Raw genomic sequence first — 18,773 nt, 5'->3', positions numbered from 1 at the left:
TAAAGCTGATCTCCACGTTTCAGTTTGTTTGGAACAAACTATTTCCTTCACTAACAGATGCAGCGGCTGTGAACGCTGTATAAAATGTATGCAGCCTCAGCTACATACAGTATACAACACTGTGTGCCAGCAGCAGGACAGAGACTTTCCGACCCACTCCTGGGACAAAATCGACTCGCGATTCAGAAGAAGCTGCGGCTACATACAGTTTATACAGCTCACAGCCGCTGCTTCTGTTAGTGAAGGTAATAATTCCTTTTGACCAGTTGGTCCAAACCAACTATTTCAACTCCACTAAAATATGGAGATCAGATTGACCCAAACAAACTATTTCCTTCACTGAAGTAGCTTAAAAAATGTGCCTAAAGCCATGTATTGCACATGCATTTAGGCACGTCAAGTGTTTTAGCATTTGTGGATTTCATTGGTCAAGATATGAATTTATTCAGGCCACTGGAATGAATGCTGAATACTTAAGTAAATGTGTCTAGCGTTTAGGAGAGTGTAGATGCCTTTATGTGTGTCAAGTGGCTTTTCTGCCCAAAAGCTTTTCTTCTGAATGCCCTGTTGGGTTATTTTTTTTATTTTTATTTTTTAGCGTGTATAATGTTCCTCTTCTTAAATGTCTGTAAATGCCTATGTGTGCATTGACACATAGGCTAACATAGAGATGCTTTTACAGGCTGAAAAACGCCTTTAAAAGAGGATTTTAAGCCAGGGGTGTGGAAATTTTTTTAAAAACTCCTTGTCCAAGAAAATAAATTGGGGTCCCAATCTACTTGTCCCTCATGACAATCTACTTGTCCTGTTAAAAAATAAATACAAAGAGTTGATGTTTTTTATTAGGCAGAGGTGCTTTTAGGAATGCCTGGGGCATTTAAAAATGAAATTGGGTTTATGGAGACTTAAAGCAGAGTTCCAGTCATTTTTGTGTTTATTAAAAGTCAGCAGCTACAAAAACCGTAGCTGCTGACTTTTAATAAACACACACTCACCTGTCCCAGGGTCCAGCGGTGTGCCGTCCCTTCTCTCCCTCTTCTCTCCCCGGCATCTCAACTGTGGGCATCCACTGTGCATGTGCGAGTCGCGCTGCGCATCCTGATTGGTCCGGCAGTTTTCTGGGACCTTCCAGCTTACTTCGCCGTAGCAAACTGAGCTGGAAATGGAAGTGGGTACCTATCAAAACCAGGTATCCTCCCCCCCCCAAAAAAAAAAAAAAGTTTCAAATATGGCAGTTGAGGGGGGAGGAACAAAAAGGAACTTCCACTTTTGGGTGGAACTCTGCTTTAAACATTTAATGTTTTTCACATTGCACTGTTTATCTCCTACTCCCCTCTCTGCCGGTCTCCAGCACCGCTCCCAGGGACTAGCAGCAAGGGGAGAGACCTTGTGTAATGAGCACCGATTGTGTGCTTGTAAGGAAAGGGAAGTGTCATGCTCTCTGAACACTCAGAAGAGCATCTGCTAAGCGAGTAAATGAGGCGCTGGCCCCAATGAGGAAAAAAACCCTTTTATTCCTTTAGGTTACCCTTGCACACGAAAACACTTGGGTACTCAGTACAATTGCATGCTGAGCAGTCAAATCAAGCTCCGGTGTCTGCTCAAGATGCAGTATCTCCCAGAATGAGACTGGAGAGTAGGGACTGGATCCTGGCTGCAGATGGCCTCAGGTTAGCCCCTAATGCAGATATTCTGTCGCTGCTCATGATTTTTGTAGTTGTACAATTGCGGTAAAAGGCATTCTATCAAGGCATCATGCCTATGGAAAGCAGTCTCTCAGTTTTTCCATAGGATGAAACTAATCCTCCTGACTAGTTAATAAGGTCTCCATTTGGTTGCCTAGAGTGGTGGTCTTGGCAAATCCCTGAGAGGCTGGTTGCGATCTTTCCTCTGCTTGGGTCGGCTTAGTGATGTCAGCCAACAGCGCATCACAGGAGGCACGAGGCCAAGTCCCACTGTGTGTGTCTAAGGAGCACAGTTCTGTAGACACACAGGTCGGGAGCAAGCACACAGCATTTGTCCCCATAGCAAACAGCTTGCTATAGGGACACACAAAAAGGAGGAGTCAGGATCGCTGGCGGGGCAACTGAGAAGAGGAGGGTTGGGATCGCTCTATCCAATACCATTGCACAGAGTAGGTAAGTATAACATGTTTATTTTACTTTAAAAAAAAGGTTTGCGTTTAGTAACACTCTAAATGAAGACTGAACAGTGGAAATCAACTGCAGAATGTCATCATTCGTAGAAAGGGCTTGGAAATGCTCTGTAATGTCCCAGTCTCCTGCAATGTCATCTAGCACTGAGCCCGCTGTAGAATGGTGTGTGTGGAGGCATGTGAGAGGGCTGGGCAGGTGCAGCGTACCTTGGCAGAGCTGACAAATTCTGCCGGAACAGAGGCTGCTGGAGAGGTGGCTGGAGACGCAGGGTGGTCTGGTGCCATTTTGGATTTCCCCTGTGCGCGGCTCTGAGCTCCCAAGAATTAGCAATCAGGCTTCAGAACGGGTGTGTTGGATTGGGGCTGGTGTGGATGACACCCGCTGCTTCCCCGGAATGTCTGCAGGTCTGTTTGGTGACTTGCTCCCGCAGTAGAGCTGTGTAAAGCCCGGGATGAATGGGAGATCTCTGGTTCTCAGTCCTCACAAAGTAAACCCTGCTGCTTGTTCACAGCAGGGCCAAGTATACAAATAAAAACCACTGCCCTGCGCCCGGAACTTCATGATCCGGGTGACGGGTGAAAGGATTTGCACATCCCTGGTTTAAGCATGTGCATGGGGCCTAAAAATATATGTAGCACACCTGGATGTTTTTTTTTTTTTTTTTGTTTCATTTCAAGACTTTACACTTTAAAAAAGGCAAATCCCTTTGAACATTTTAAAATATTTGCTTTAAAATATTAGAGAAGATACATTGTTAAGCTAGTGGGGTGCTGTAAGCTTATGCCCAAGGAAGTTATCTAATTGTTTGCCTGGTAGAGATACTGGCACGCATCCAGCACTAAAGAGGTTAACACCCCTGTTCAGACCATCTTAACCAGCACTTTGAAGTTCTTTTTTCTCAAGGCTCAAAATACCTTGTTGGACAGAGATCAGACGGGTATTAAACAGAATCGCTAATTAATTAGGCAAAGTTACATTTTTAAACAGTGTTTGTTGTGTTAGCCAAACACCCATATGGAAAATCTTACCCCCTCTATTCCTCCCTGAAAACATCAAAGCACTTTCTCCTTCACCAACTATAAAAAGATGTGGGATCTTATCAGCTTTAGACTGGATTCTATGTACAAATAGCAGCAAGATTCTCTTTTGATCAGTGAGGATGTGAAAATTTTAGAGAAATAGTGGAATCTACCAATGCTGCATATTTTATTGCAAATTACTTCCTATCGTGAAACAAAAACATCTAATATTTACAGAGGGAACACCTAGATAGCTTCTTTAAATCCATATTTTTATTCCACTGTACTTCTGTAATAAAGGTTTGATATATTTAATTTTTTGACATGCAGATGTATAACTAGTACAGAGGTACACAATAAATGCATGTGCTGGGACCACAGCTGTGACCCCCACCATCTGGTTTCAAATCCCTGGAGGAGGATATAACAAGTTGGTTGTTGATACCAGCATTTAAGGAGAACTAACATAGTCACAGAACACTTATTCAGTTCAGCTATTAAAACAGTGAAGATGCACTTCCAAATATAATAGCTGATGCACAATGATAAAGGTCAACATGCTTCATAATCATGAGAACTTATTTCTGATACATAGATAGTTGACCTTGGATAAACTCAGCTGCTGGGACACTAATCACTCAGCATGTTCTTCTTATGATACTTTTGGTTTGCCAGCTCAGCATTTTAGAATTAGTCATATGTGAATATAATAGTACAACGGCAGACAAAGAATATGATCTGAGAATGGCTAACAAGGCGATGAATAATTTTTCAGGACAGACTTTTCTAAACCAAGTGGTCAATAACCACATTTGGCTGTGATATCACTGAATAAATAGACTCTAGAACAGACTCTCAACCAGTGTTCCTCTAGAGCAGGGTTTCTCAACCTTTTTCTAGTCAAAGGAACCTTTAAAATTATGGACAATCTTGAGGCACCCCATTCTAAAAATGTAAAAAATGACACTAATAGTTTTACATATTGCGGCAGCATCCACACACATAGGACACCTAACGTTAGAGGGGAGTTATTCTTTCAAAGAAAACACATTTTTGCTCACTGGTACTGATAGTATTCCAGCATTTCATCTTCCTTATTTTCTCTCCCTCACACACATAATGTGACCCCAGTGCTGACAGAAAGGGGAAGAGGGGGATTAAACAAGGATGCTGTGCATGTACCCAATATCCTCCTTATCAACCAATGATGTCAGCCATTGTTAGGATGCTGGCATCTGGCCTGCACAGCTCCCATCAGCTTCTACATGGTTTTGGGGCAATTTGGAGCAAATTTTAGGCATTTTACCAAGGTACACCTGAAGAACCCAGAAGGCACCCCAGGGCCTAGGAATTCTGGTTGAAAAAGACTGTTAGAAGGCAAAAGGGTGATGTTCCACTCTATGTATACTACAATTCCCATAGAGCTGAATTTTTAGACATTTTGCCAAGGAACCCCTGAAAAACCCAGAAGGCACCCTAGTTGAAAAAGACTGCTCTACAGCAGCCAATCCCAACCAAGGTTCCTCTAGAGCATCCTCTCTCAACTGAAATTCTGTGGAGTCATAGGGATCCTCCAGAGATTAACAGGGGTTCTTTGAGCAAGGAGCAATGTATGCCTCTCAGATAAATCCTCATTAACAATGATGTCTTAGATATCCGTGAGAGTAGGGATTTTCCCAATGACCACAAATGTAAGGAACATTCTTCCCACTGACCATCACACTAATTTACAGAAAGTGGTAGATACAGTTATTACCAGGTGTTCACTGAGACTAGAAAGTTATTTCAAGAGCTCCTCCATGTAAAAAAAAAAAAAAAAAAAAAAAAAAAAAAAAAAAGAGAAAGCTTGCTCAAGAGGTTTGCTAGGGGTTCCATGTGCAATGGGTAATGGAAGTCTCTTATATAAGTAACCACTGACAACTATGATCTTTTTTAGCTATCAGTGAGTGGTAGTGGGGGTATTTTTTTCAATGACCACAAATATAAGCAACATTTTTTCCAGTGACCGTCATGCTTATGTATTGTGAACTGTAGATACAGTAATTAGAAGGGGTTCCCTGAGACCATAATTTCAAGGGTTCTCCATGTTATATAGATTAAGAAAGGCTGTTCAAGTTACTAAAGGACAGATTTAAGGAATGATTATAGAAGAAGCCTGTCCGCAAAGAAAAAGCTCTGACTTATTTTATGTGTGCATATCTGGCCTAGACAGAGGTAAGAAGCAACAGGCATTTCCTGGTACTGGGTTATTAAAGTTAACAGTGACTGGACAAACTTTTCAAGAGAAAAAGTATAACCTAAAGCCCAACTGAATCTTTAGTTTAAATCTGCCAAATGCATTCCAGGATCATTAAAACAGAAGATATTCAAAGCCTTAGGCCTCATGCACACCGTACCGCAATATGCATCAAATCCTGGTATTTTTGGCAAGGCACAGATGTGATGTCTAGTCCCCACTTTAAATCAAAGTCTTCAACAGACTGAAATACATGGAGGCTGGATGCTGTACAAAGTGATACCCATGTTTGGGGTTGTATGCTTTCAGGTTCATATGCCTGGAATGCAGGAATTTTGCATTTCCATGAACGCATATGGCAATAAATGTGAGCACCACTTGATAATGCCTCCAGCTGCCATGTATTTCAGCCTGTTATAGATTTTTTAACAGGCTGCTGGCAATGAAGCTGTGTGCATGCAGCCTTACAGTTTGGTTTCTTTAGAAAGTAGCTACAAACTTGAGTAGAAAAGCCTCTTCCCTACCAGTATGCATCTGAGCAAGAACTCACTAGTCGGCAAAGACTATGAACCAGTGGCGGACTGACAAGTCATGGGCCCCCCAGGCAATAGGGGATCATGGGGCCCCTGTATCCTTGCCCACACTCAAAGCACACCCAAAAAAGCCTGTAAAAAAGGTACCAGGTGCATTTCATGGGGCCCCCTACTGACCCCGTGCCCTCGGGCAGTGCTCGAATGGTCAGTCCGCTCCTGGTATGAACTGCCAATCGCAAAGCTCTAGGTCTGACTCAGCAGGAGGTATGTCAGACCTCTTTAGGTCAAGAAACCATATTCAATTGCTGCTATATTCCCTTTCATAAGTCAGCACTGGAAGTGTCTGCACTGTGCAATCCCCTCTATTTTGCAGCTATTTGTGTTCAAGCCCCTTACCCATTGCCTTAGGTAGTTGGATCTTGCCTGCAAATCTATCCACTCTCCTGTGTCTTTAGCCACCTTTATAGTTCTTATCTCCTTTTGTTGATCATTTTTTACTGTGCAAAAGAAGACTGAGAAACAGATAACAGTATCTCACAGATAGTTCAAACACAGTGACTGGTTCACAGGATCTGAGGATTCAGAAAGTTGAATGCTTATCACTGTGTACAGACTTATGGATTCAGCACAATGATTTGTAAGTTCAAACATGTAAAACTTCTGCTACTTTACAATGTGTGTGGCCCAGACACTGTGCAGGAATTCTGAAATGGAGCATGCGAGTTTTGTCTCTTCTATGATCTGCTAGTTCACCAAGATGTTCATTATAGGCGTACACTGTGTAGTGTTTATATGCAGTAAGGAAAGACAGGTATCCTGATTTGCATATTAACTAAGTCACTCCTTACCTAATGATACAGTTTATGGGAAGAAGTCAAGTCAATGACAATTTTTAAAACCATGCTTCTTGTTTTATCATATCAATAAAACACCAATTTTAAGAAACATCAGATTTTGCATAAGCGGTAGCCCATCAGGCAATCTGTTACACTTTTGTTTACAACATGGACCAATGAAAATCCTTTGTGATCCACAGAGCACATTTATATTACAACACTGTGTTACACTACACTGCATTTTAGCAATTAGAACGGCAATGGGTACCTGTGTAACACAGTACGGCAAAAGTGCTATATACATTGAGGCATAAAGAGCCTTTAGCCCTCATGCACACTTGATATTTTTACAGCTGCTGTTTTTGGCTTTTGATATTTTTTTCTACAGCCAGTAAACCCCCCCCCCCCAGCATGTTTTCCTATGTGTCCATGCACATATAGACTGTAATCAACGTTTTTTGGCTGAAAAAAAAAACCCAGGACTAGTGGGTTTCTAGAGGGGTTTTTAGCTGTAAAAACACTCTGATGAAAAATGCGTTAAAGCGCCACAAACCGGCGTTTTTGGACTTTTTTTGACCAAAAAAAAAAATAGGGTCAAAAACCCTCTAAAAAACACAAATGCGGAAAAACGCAGCTAGCTGTGGCAAAATGCCGCTAACGCTAATGCAAAAACGCTAAAAAAAAAAGCTGAAAAACACATGTGACTTTACACAGCTAACGTCCAGTGTGCATGAGGGCTTAAACTGAACCTGTGCCCAAATCTTGTGCATTTAGCTATTTACATATTCTAAACCAACAGCAAAAAGGACTTCCAGGAATTATTTGTATCGCTGACTACAGGGGGTTTGCTCACTAGGCACTACCACCATTCTTTTTTTTTAACAGATAAAATGCATTCTTAGATTGAACAAGGTGAGATGGGAGGCATCAATTACATGTTCTCCACTGGGGCCCTCGAGTTGGCTACAACAGTGGTTTCCAGCTTCCCATAAGACATCAGATAAACATGTAAATAAATAAAATAAATCCTGGAGTTCAGCTTTAAAACATGCCACTTGCTATGGGGGCACTCGTGCAGGCTTGTTCCCGAACCCTGCTCTGTGTGTCCACTGACATACAGAGTGCCGCTTGGCCCCACCCCCTAATCTCTCCTCACAGACTGACTGACAACAGCAGAAGCCAATGGCTTCCACTACTATCTCTCTGTCCAGTGAGGAGAGAGAGAGCGGCGAGAGCAGACAGGCATAGAATGCATTAAGGTAAAAAAACTTCTGCCTTTAGAACCACTTTAAAGTATTACAAAACTCAACCCTGAATTCACTATAGCTGGTCACCCACAGTACACAGAACATGGAAGTGCAAAATATTTTAGTAAATATAAACTGCTAAATACCATTTCTCATCAGCAGTTAGAGCAGTCTTGTGACTTCTATCAGTGTCCAGCTGAGCACTGGTCAAAGCTTGAAGGAGGAGTTTTCATTTTGCTCTAGGAGGATTCAGAACCCCTGACCTCTGTTTGGACAATGCTGATTGGCCCTGTGCTAATCACATGCACTCTCCCAAGGAAAAAAAAAACCTCTCTAGCAATACACACCAAATTGAGCATATGTCTTTACACGATGTGTCTTATCAGGAGATAAGAGGGGGACACTGGAAGAAGGGAAGGATCAGAGAAGTCAGGATCAAACAATGATTTTACACAATACAGACAATTAACCCCTTAGGTTCCACAATGAGTATAACAAGTATGTTTTACTGCACATACAGACTTATTTTATTGTTGTGGGTTTAGTAACACTTTAATGTTCAAAGTTTGGACACAGGTGCACTGCAAGTCATTTTAAATTTGCTTTCCTTGGGGAGCCTTGTGTCTAAAATCAAATACATTAAAAAAAAACACAAACAGCACACGGTATTATAAAGTACCATGAAGTTTCTGAATAATTGTGCAACAGAGGCAATTTAAAAACACATCAACAAGTAATGCCGGAGCCAGGTTAGCCTTCATGTGACTTGACCGATGAGTCAAAATCATCTGTGAACTTTGTATTGATATACAAGATATTTTAAAACATTTTTAATACAGAAATCACCACTATCTACTATTCACTAACCGTATTTCAAAATCAATCCAATTACTTCAGGCATCCACAACAAATCATGAAAAAGGAAAAAGTAATTTTAAAATATAGTCTGTTTTATTGGATTTTCTTACCTTCCAGGTGAAAATGTTCTTCTCCAATAGCTTCCTTACAAATATTCCCTGATGGGTCCTGTCAAAAGAATAATTTACAATTAGATTCAAAAAGATCTTTTATTGGTACTTTACCTGAAACAGAAATTCGGGCAAACAGATTATAATTGAATGTTGCGGCAAAATTACTGAAGTGTCTCATGGTCAAAAGGGTATTGCTGCATTTCATACTTTATCTTGTATAAAGTCTCTGGCCCCATTCAATGCACATACCTTATTGCAACATGAAATTATTCATTAAGGCAACCTGCATTAAAACTATTGAAAATTGTATTTTTTTTTTCAATTAAAATAATAATCATTGTATACTCACCCACTCTGTGCAATGGTATTGCACAGTGCAGCCTGGAATCTCCTTTTCTGGGGTCCCTGCCATCGCTCCTGCCTTCTCTTCATCTTTGTGTGGCACCATAGGACGCTGCTTCCTATGGTGGCAACGGTGCTGGCTCACTCTAGCTGGACTGTATGCATCCACCGAAACACAAGGCACGGTATGTCCCCGTCCCTACTCCCTCCTCACAGGATTTGACTGACAGCAGCAGGAGCCAATGACTCCTGCTGCTGTCTCTGAGCCTGTAAGGAGAGAGAGCACAGCACCACTGTATGCTGCCACATCACTGGATCAAGATAGGTGTTAAACACCGCCTGGCGGCGTCCCTAGCAGCCCACAGCATGGGGTTCCTCAGGGCGCAGGGTCTAAGTCCCAATCTGCTTATTCACCAGGGCCTCTGATGATGGGGATGGACTTGGAGCAGACTGAGACCAGGTCGTGACCCCTGAGTACGTCCGGAAATGGTACAGAGCGTCGTCAGAGGTGTGCGGGGAAAGGAGCCTGACATGAAGAGGCTGGCAGACCTGGTAACAGGGATAGATCTGTGTGGGATGGATGGATGGATCGTCTGGGTAGCGTAAGGTGTTGTCAGGCAGGCCAGGTCAGCAACGTGCGGGCAGCGAGGTACCGGAGGAGCAGGCAGAGAATGGTGAGGGTCACAAGTCGGGTTCAGTAACTTACGGGCAGCGCGGTACAGAGGATCAGGCAGAATGATGGTCAGGCAGCCAGGGGTTAAACAGGAGACGGTCAGCAGGGTCAGGAACAATGCAGAGATCGGCAACAGAAGATTCACAGGATCAGATATCAGGAACAGAGCAGATAAGACCAAACAGCAATTTGACATACCTCCTGTCCTGTTTAAATAGCCCGCCCTGCGCTGTCATTGGTGCCAGGCGCGTCTGCGATCGCGAGTGCGCATGCGCGGCCGTCGCGATCGCCCAGGTCCCACTGCTCGCTGGCTAGGGTGCATTGGTGTTCTGCGCATGCGCCGCCCGGCGCATCGTGGCAGAACCACTGATCCCTGACAATAGGACTGGGAACGCATTAAAGAAGGTCTAGCCTTTAGAACCATTTTAGGTTAGCTTGCATCACACTTCAATGCATTAGAGGTCGATAGTGACCCCTCCCCCCCCCTTTTTTTTTATTTTTTAGCATACGACAACTGGATGTGTGTTGTGGTGCACTGTGGTATGGCTATGTTACCCATTACTGTATTAGTGTTTAGAAGCCATTTAAAATGAATGGCATTGCAATGCAGTTCATGTATTTTACTGCACATGAGAATGTTTATGGGCCTATTTAGAAATCGATTGTAGACTGATTAAGGTATGCATCTTACTGCATCTTTTTACCATTTCCTACTCATAAAAAGTTTTAGCTTCACATACGCTTTAATTCTCTGTATGATAGACTGGAAACAGCATTAGAAATGTCTGAAGTACAGAATGCAAACTGCACTCACTCTCAATTCAGGTGCAATTGAGGCTCAGAGTGATCACCATTCCCTTGCTGCTTTCCAATTCACATCCCATGATCATAAGTGAGTCGATTAACCTTTATTGAGCCAGGAAAGAGTCCTTTGCAGTTTGACTCAGTAATTCGGGAAGCACGTGCCACTTTGCAGCTAGGTTGATCTTTGATTTCAAGTCACAAACCACACCATAAACAGACATGCCATAAAACCCCAAACCATTGTTTGTTTCTCTTTGCAACCATGTGTGTTCTAAAGGTAACTGGGATACCTGTGCGTCTGTGAGAGAACTGGCAGGAAAATGCGATTAAAGTGCAGAAAAGCAACAAGGCACCTGAGTGTTTAAAACATAATGAACCTTAATAGTCTATTCTTATGTCAGTGTACAGAAAGCCTTTTTAGAGAGTACATTAAGTAATGTACATCCAAGTACCGGTACATTAGATTGTTTGGTTTCTCTCTGGATGAAAAACAATCCCTTGTATAGTTGACCGAGTGTTTGTCTGGTAAAAGTGCTAAATACAATGGATATGTCAATTGCTTTATACAATGCATTTGTTAAGGCAAACTACAAAGAAGTAGGTTCCTGAAAATAAGGATGCCTTGAAAGTATCACAGCTAGCCTGTGCCATTTTTGGAATTCCTGTGGCTGAACGCAGATACCATTGCCCAGCTGTAGTTTTGGAGGATGTTTAATCAGATCAGACAAATTAGATAACCTATCCCAATAACTACCGATAACAAATAAGTCTTGGACACTGGAATCTTCACTCCTACACCCAATCGTTCCCCTCTTCCGTGAGCTTGAGGGCGAATGTCTAACCAATGTCAGAAATCTATGGCTAGCTTTAAAGAACAGTCACCTTCTAAAGATATGAAGTCACCATCAACCAACCCACCAATGCTCCAGTCTAAATAACCAAACAGATAAGAAATAGTGCCAAACAAAAATACACTAGCATGGATTAGCAAAAGCTCTCATTATAAGATTTTATGTGTTACACCATTTCTTAAAGCATGTAAAAAAAAAAAAAAATTACCCCAATCTGTCCGACTATGTTCTACTCTGACTACTTTTAGGCAATCCCTGAAAACTTTTCTCTTCAGAGAAGCCTATCCTGCCTCCTCCTAACAGTACTGTTATTTTCTTCATCAGTTTATCCCCAACAGTTATGACCTTTTGTATCACTTGATCCTCCCTTTTAGATTGTAAACTCTAACAAACAGGACCCTTTCATTCCTACTGTATGAAATTGTATTGTAACTGTACTGACTGCCCTTATGTTGTAAAGCGCTGCGAAAAGTGTTGGCGCTATATAAATCCTGTATAATAATAATAATACTAAAATTGATTTATTGCAGGCTGTAGATCCTTTCTGCATTTATTTCTTTTCAGGAATTTCCCCCTTTATTTTCACCATTTATCCCATGAATAACACACTTCCTGTTCCATCAAGTCTACATTCACTTTTTCACTGTATCTATGGAGGTAGCCATGCGGTCATATAGGTTGGAGTTCAAACATGTCTGCTCTTGTTCATTTCCATTACATAGTAGTTAATGGGATTGGTAGTTTACAAAAAAAAAAAATATGCATTGTTTTTTATGTATTTTCAGTTCAAAGTAGGTGACAAGGACACTGTTTCTAGCTTGCTGAAAATGTTCTTGGCCATCACATCTAAGGACTAGTAATCTGCAATATATTGCATTTTTCTTTTTGGCTTTAGATACGCTTTAAGAGGGACAAAAAAGTCACAGTCATCAGCAGTTCTTAGATGTTCATCCTCGTATATTGTTTCAAGCCCTCTAATAATTCATGGTTGATTCCGCATATCCCCGTGGCAAACATTAGCCAAATTAAATTAGTCATTAGTTTCCAGCAAAGACTCTTTTAAATAGTTCAAACACGCATCTCCTCCTTATTTTCATTACCTAGTAGAAGTTAATATCTGTAACAGTGGGACATCTGAGACATCGCCAAGGGTGTACACCAGCAAAAGGCTCCCACATAGGAACTCCACCTTCCCCCTCAAAAGGTAAGGAACTTATTTTCATTCACATATGTGGTGCAGCACAAACCTGGTTTTTATTATGTCAAGTTATTGTAAAAATCCTTTCCTTCTCTGTTTAACTCCTTGCATTCGGACAAATATGCGCTATGTCCGTACTGACCAGACAGCGGTCTCGTTCTCATGTGTCTCTTCCTACATACATCAGTATACATTTTAGCAGAAATTAACATTCTTTAGATTCTTTCTAAGTATTTTTATCTGCCCTGATACCAAAGCAGCACCGCTATGTACTGCTCGCTTTCCCCTGTTCTGGCACTCTAGTCTCCAAGTCTAAACTCATAACACACTTCCTGGCTCTAAAAGAATTTCTTAATTGGTTTAGAAGGAGGTGTGGGGGAGGGAGACTGAAATCTAGCAGATGCAATAGCTAGTAAACGCCAACTATAACTTAGTTCTGACTTTCAAGAAGTCTCATGTGCAGTGAAGACTTAAAGTGGAATTTTAGCCATAAACACATTTTTTGCTTTCCTCATTCTTTCTTCCTACCTCCTAAATAACTGGGTGTTGCTTCCTTTATATATGAAAGGTTTTTACAAAAGGTTCCTGTGATGTCCACAATCTGCTGCTGGGCACCAACGTGTCACAAGATTTTGTGCATTCGCAGATGTACCACAGGTCTTAAGAATCTGACAGAGGCCTGCAACACATATGTAGAGTGTTCCTACGTATCACCAAACAAGCTGTGAGTACCCAATAGGTCCCCTGCCATAAACCAGCGCGTGTGTGCATACACCGAAGGAGGGAAGTACCCCCACATGCATGCAGATGTGCCATAGATCTACCAAGTCCTACAGATCTGCACACGTGCAAGATGATTAAAGGGTGAGCCAAAGAGCAGCAACTGGATAACATCATCCCTTGGGTGAAGTTCCGCTTTACCAAATAGAAAATTGCGAGCGAGAAGACTCTTTATTTTGAAGAAACATGCTGGGGCTCTTTTGCAATTAAACAAATTACCTGCCTGTTCAAAATTTGGTTTAGGAATTCACTCAGAGCTGTGCATACTTGGCTCACCACAGTACTGAAATAAATGAACTCCCATGAGCATGCATTGGGTTTATGTAATTCCCTGGCAGGCCAATAAAGACAACCAAAGACCCAGTATCTAGAAGAAACTGGAGGGGGAGAAGATTTCGGTTCCAGCAAGGGCCATTAGGATGGCGCATCTTAATGCAAAAGTAAACTTTTTTTTTTCAATGAAAGCACTGTGAAATTGCAAGTTAAAGATGAACGTATTTCCTCTTTTTTTTTCTTCCCCTCAAAATATAAATGCTCAGTGAGTCCTGAATTGTCTGGGGTAACCTGCCACTTTCCCACCACACGTGGGGTCCTGTGCCAGCATCTAGTCATCCTACATCATCAGTGAGGTAGCTGTCACTTCTGAGTTCTTGCAGTTGGCCCACTACATGATGCAAGGTGTTCTGGAGATAGCCCAAAAGCCTTCTGGAATGAGGGGTAAGAATATTCTAGGAGGCTTCAGGCAGGGGGGTGACGGACAGCATTCTCAACAAAGTGAAAGAGCTGGAAGTGTGGAGACAGGTATTTAAGGAAAAAACACTTTAAAAAATGTTTGTGTAACAGGAGGGGGGAAAAGGGATTAGAGAGGATGAGGTTCTGCTTCAAAAACAGAGCATGCATGCAGAATAATAAAACTATGTGTCTTCTGGCTTTTCTAGAAGGTCTTGCTGCTGTTCAGGATCTGGGATTCTTTATGACCTTTTGGATTCAGCTCTGCAAGCTTCACAACCCAGAGGTCATAGGCCTTCCACACTTCTCGCTAAAGCTGGCCATACACTTATAGATTTTTTTCTGTCTGTTCAGCATGAAAAAGAACTCTAACAGATTCCTGCATCCACCCAGATAAACAAAAACTCCCGTGGCTATTGTATTGACAGCCAGCCCTGCTTGCTGATAAAATACCCAAACAGTAACTACATCTGATTGGGACAGCCACTATTCATCTAGAATTTAGCTCCTTCGACATTTCAGTTGTGGGATGTTGGGCCGTGTATGACTAACTTTAGCTTCTCATTATGCTTCTACCTTGGCATAAAAGGGCAGGGATCATCACTGTACATGACAGTCTTGTTCTGACATTTTGACCCTCTCTTTTGTCTTAAAACAAGTGTCTCAAAATGAAAGAAAAAGGGAGGATTTCGTGGAGATAGATTTGCCCTATTACACGACTTGTAATGATTACATCGCTTACCTCATCAAATCCTACTAATGCCGTCATATGCACAAATTAAGTGTGATGGCATACGGATAATACGAATTCTAATAATGCAAAAGGTAACACAGATTTGCACATTTTTTACCTGCTATTTCAGAGTGCTTATGTTCAGCTTTAGCGAAAGTATTCCTTGTAATGCTGAGTGTATGATGTTGTTCCAAGGAGATACCATCTTCAGGCTTGTAAAGAAACTACTGCAGCAGGGGTCAGTAGGAAACATTCTTATATAGCACAATCTGATATCATATAATATCAAAACTCGAATTCCCAAATATTTTAAATATAGTAAACTGGTAAATATTTTTTTAATATTTAGAATTTGTGTAAAGTGATTTTTTAGGAGATTCTTGTCAACTGCCTCATGCACTCGGGTGTGTTAGTGGCACACAACATAATATTCTGGTTTTTCTGCATCTGGGAAGCCCAGGTGCTGCATACATTGGCTTCATAAGCAAGCAAATTCTGTACTCGTGTAAACCTGCGTACAATGTATGGATATATTCTGTGAACGGAGAAAGTCTGCACAAGTTTGTACACTATCTGCAGGTGTATGTCCCCATGCATCTGTGTGCACAAGGCCTAACAAGCCTTTGCACACCACCTCCAACAGACTGTATGTTTCATAAAGGGAACAAATATTGCATTGGGATATGAGTTATTATTGTAGGAGAATGGATTTAATTACTAACAAGATGTTAAGAGTTAGACAAAGGATGTTTATATGCACAGCATGCCTGCAAAAAAGATGTTATCCCCTTTGCTAAAATGAAACATTCTTGAAGATTAAAGTATTCTGTGTTTAGTAACCAATTAGTAATCTGTAACTAATTAAATTCTCAAACACTGATCATCTGCCCAGGACTGATGTCATTTCAAACATCTGCAGCAATCACATTAAAAAGTCAGGTGTGAAATCTCTACGTTCGTTAATCTGCTCAACCTTACCCATTAAAATAAACATTAAAGGGACCACAGGCCCTTTAAACTCTCCAGTGATTGGGAAAATAATTCAATGGGAACTCATAACACAACACTTCAATGCCTTTCAGCAGAAAACCCGCTTTTGTTTTTCTTCCCTTTCAGCCAAATGAAGTGACTCCTAGGGATTTTATTTGTAACAGGACTGCTTTTATTCTCCATAGGAAGTCTTAGCACAGAAATCTGCTCAATATACTCATTTTACCAGGGTAAAGTATAAGTGTTATGTGCAGCACGCTGCCTCCATTCATTCAACAGACAACGTGGACAAAAACAGAATTTTTGGTGTGTCCCAAAACTATGGCAGATATACTGTGTATGTATGTATATTTTCTGCATATATAGTCCTGAGTATGGACAGTATTTAATGCTATATGCATGTATATAAACTTTTGTACCAGTGATTACATGCACTTGCCCCTGAAGATGTTCTTTAGTGACAACACATTGGGCGGAGACTGAGCGGCTGACACTAATGTGTGGAGGTGGAGAGCGCTTGGCTGAAACATGCTGTATTTTGTTTTTTCTCATACGAGTACCCATTGGTGCCTTTTATAACAAAACTGCATGAGTATTTCATTGCATGAGTATTTCATGAGGCTGTCCTTTTTCTCTCTACATGGTCCATTTTTTGATGTTTTGAGGAGTTGAGATGCCGGTCTGAGGGGGTTATCGGACAGTCACCATGGATAGTCCCCCATACGTTTGTTACCTTTATGTTAGAGGTCTATCTCTAGCAGAAGGCTCTCCAATCAGCACTGCTTCACCTGTGGATACATTTTGTTTTTATTGTGGAGCTTTTTCATTTATATTAGTTTGCAATTGTGGGACATTATTTCATATGAATGCATTTTTCACTGATTTGTTCAACAGTAGATACTGTATATGAGATATTATATATTGGGTTATGGTATATTTTAGTTTATTGCACTTTTGTTGGTTCATATAAATTTAATGGGGAAGCGCAACAGGTTTTATGTATATACAATATTTACATGAGTACAGTGCAAATGTACTCTATTGGAGTACAAGAGTTGCCTGCATCCAACCAACAGGCTGCATTAACGCAGGTATATATTGCTCAAAACATGACATGAATACAGCGTATAGAGCACTCATTACACAGGATCAGCAAGATCCTGTGTATCAGCTGTGAGATTTTCGTACACTCATGTGCGTGTACCACAAAACTGGGATTTTAATTTAAAATGAACCTTTGTGGCAGGGTGGCTAGGCAATGGTGCTGTGACGCTGTGTTTGCCAGGAGCTCTGTATAAGCCACAAAGACATCCAGCCCTCTCCATGCAGCAGTTCTCTATGACAAGAGCGCAATCCTCCCAGGACACCCAGAGAACTTTGCGGCCAGGACATTTCTTCATATTTAAGATGTTCTTTCTAGTGCCATGCTAATCTGGGAGGCACCTAAATGTGTAATTTGTGGAACTTTAACTGACTGACAACTCACTGACATAAGAGCGTAAGTTCAAAGCAACACACAAACAAAATATAGTTCCTTCCAATTATTCAGAACTGACCAAGTCTAGGGAGGAATTGAACAGTCTTCTATTTTAAAAGACTATGCAAAGACTGACTTGAGCTAAGTGGACCATGTATGAGTACCCCACCAAGCCTGGCTCCCTGCCAGCCAGAGCTTTGCATGGTCCTAGGAAAACTATTTTCATTCCCCATCTAATGTCCAACACAGACTGAAATTGACCACCTCCCTCTCTACAGAAGCCTGTACAATCTGCACCCAGACTCTGACTTCCAAGACACAGAGTTGCAAAGAGGCTGTGGGAAATCAGCAGCACCAAGATGGATCAAAACATAGGAAAAAATGAAAATGTGTATTTTATTTTTAAGAATGGCAACTATCTAAAATCTTTTAGCAAACTAAAGCTTGGTATACACTGCTAGAAATTTGTTCAACATTTTTGTGGTAAGAACATTCATTAATTTTTTCTAATCATTAGTGAGGTAGTTTGTTTTCGACTGCAGTGACCAGAAAGTTTGAAGGAGCAGGATGGAAATTTTTTCTCGACCGTACACATTTCTAACAGTGTGTGTGGTTTTCCTTTGGTAAAGTCCATTCATTCTAACACTAACTGTTAAAAGCAAATGAAATCTTAACTACTTTTGAATGACATTTGAATGTTCTGATAATTTTCATTCAAAATTCTACTAGTGTATGCCCAGCTTAAATGTCATTCAATTAGGGTTTCTATCTACTTGTGGTCAGAAAGACTGTTTACTATGCAGAATTCGCACTCCTTACATTGCAGTTATACTGCTCACTCACTCTGGCATATTGCCATGCATTTTGAAAAGCAAGCAAAATAAATGGACACTTGATATTCTATAGTTGTCTATGAAGTCTGTTCCCACTGCATTACGTTTGGAAAAAGTGCTGCGTACTGCATTTTTTGTGAATTCCCCCGCACAGTGCTATTCAAGCCAGACACAACACAAGTAAAAAAAAATAATTAATAATTATAGTATTCATCCAGATTGAACAAAAAAACACTCCAGCCCACTCCACGTGCCAAAATGATTAGCAGTGATATTTACAATAAGCTGTCTCGCTTTTAATGCTTTGAGTGCAATGTTAACTTTCCATCCGTGACTAAACAAGACAGACAGAGTGAACTGCACCT

At 41.1% G+C, this 18,773-nt stretch overlaps 1 protein-coding gene across 1 annotated transcript in view; it reads right to left on the bottom strand.

Annotated features, from left to right (window-relative positions):
- The window catches only part of NKD1 (NKD inhibitor of Wnt signaling pathway 1), a 139,070-nt gene that overhangs the window by 36,780 nt on the left and 83,517 nt on the right, over positions 1-18,773 (bottom strand). Inside the window, exon 4 of the mRNA XM_089689487.1 lies at positions 8,996-9,053. Coding sequence (XP_089545613.1) covers positions 8,996-9,053 — 58 coding nt within the window. The remainder of the gene's footprint in view (positions 1-8,995; positions 9,054-18,773) is intronic.

Source organism: Staurois parvus, unplaced genomic scaffold (assembly GCF_062004578.1).
Source record: "Staurois parvus isolate SC_StPar_1 unplaced genomic scaffold, SC_StPar_1.0 ptg000476l, whole genome shotgun sequence".
NCBI lineage: Eukaryota > Metazoa > Chordata > Amphibia > Anura > Ranidae > Staurois > Staurois parvus.
The sequence above is the reverse complement of the archived record's forward strand: the minus strand, read 5'-3'. Positions and strand labels throughout refer to the sequence as shown.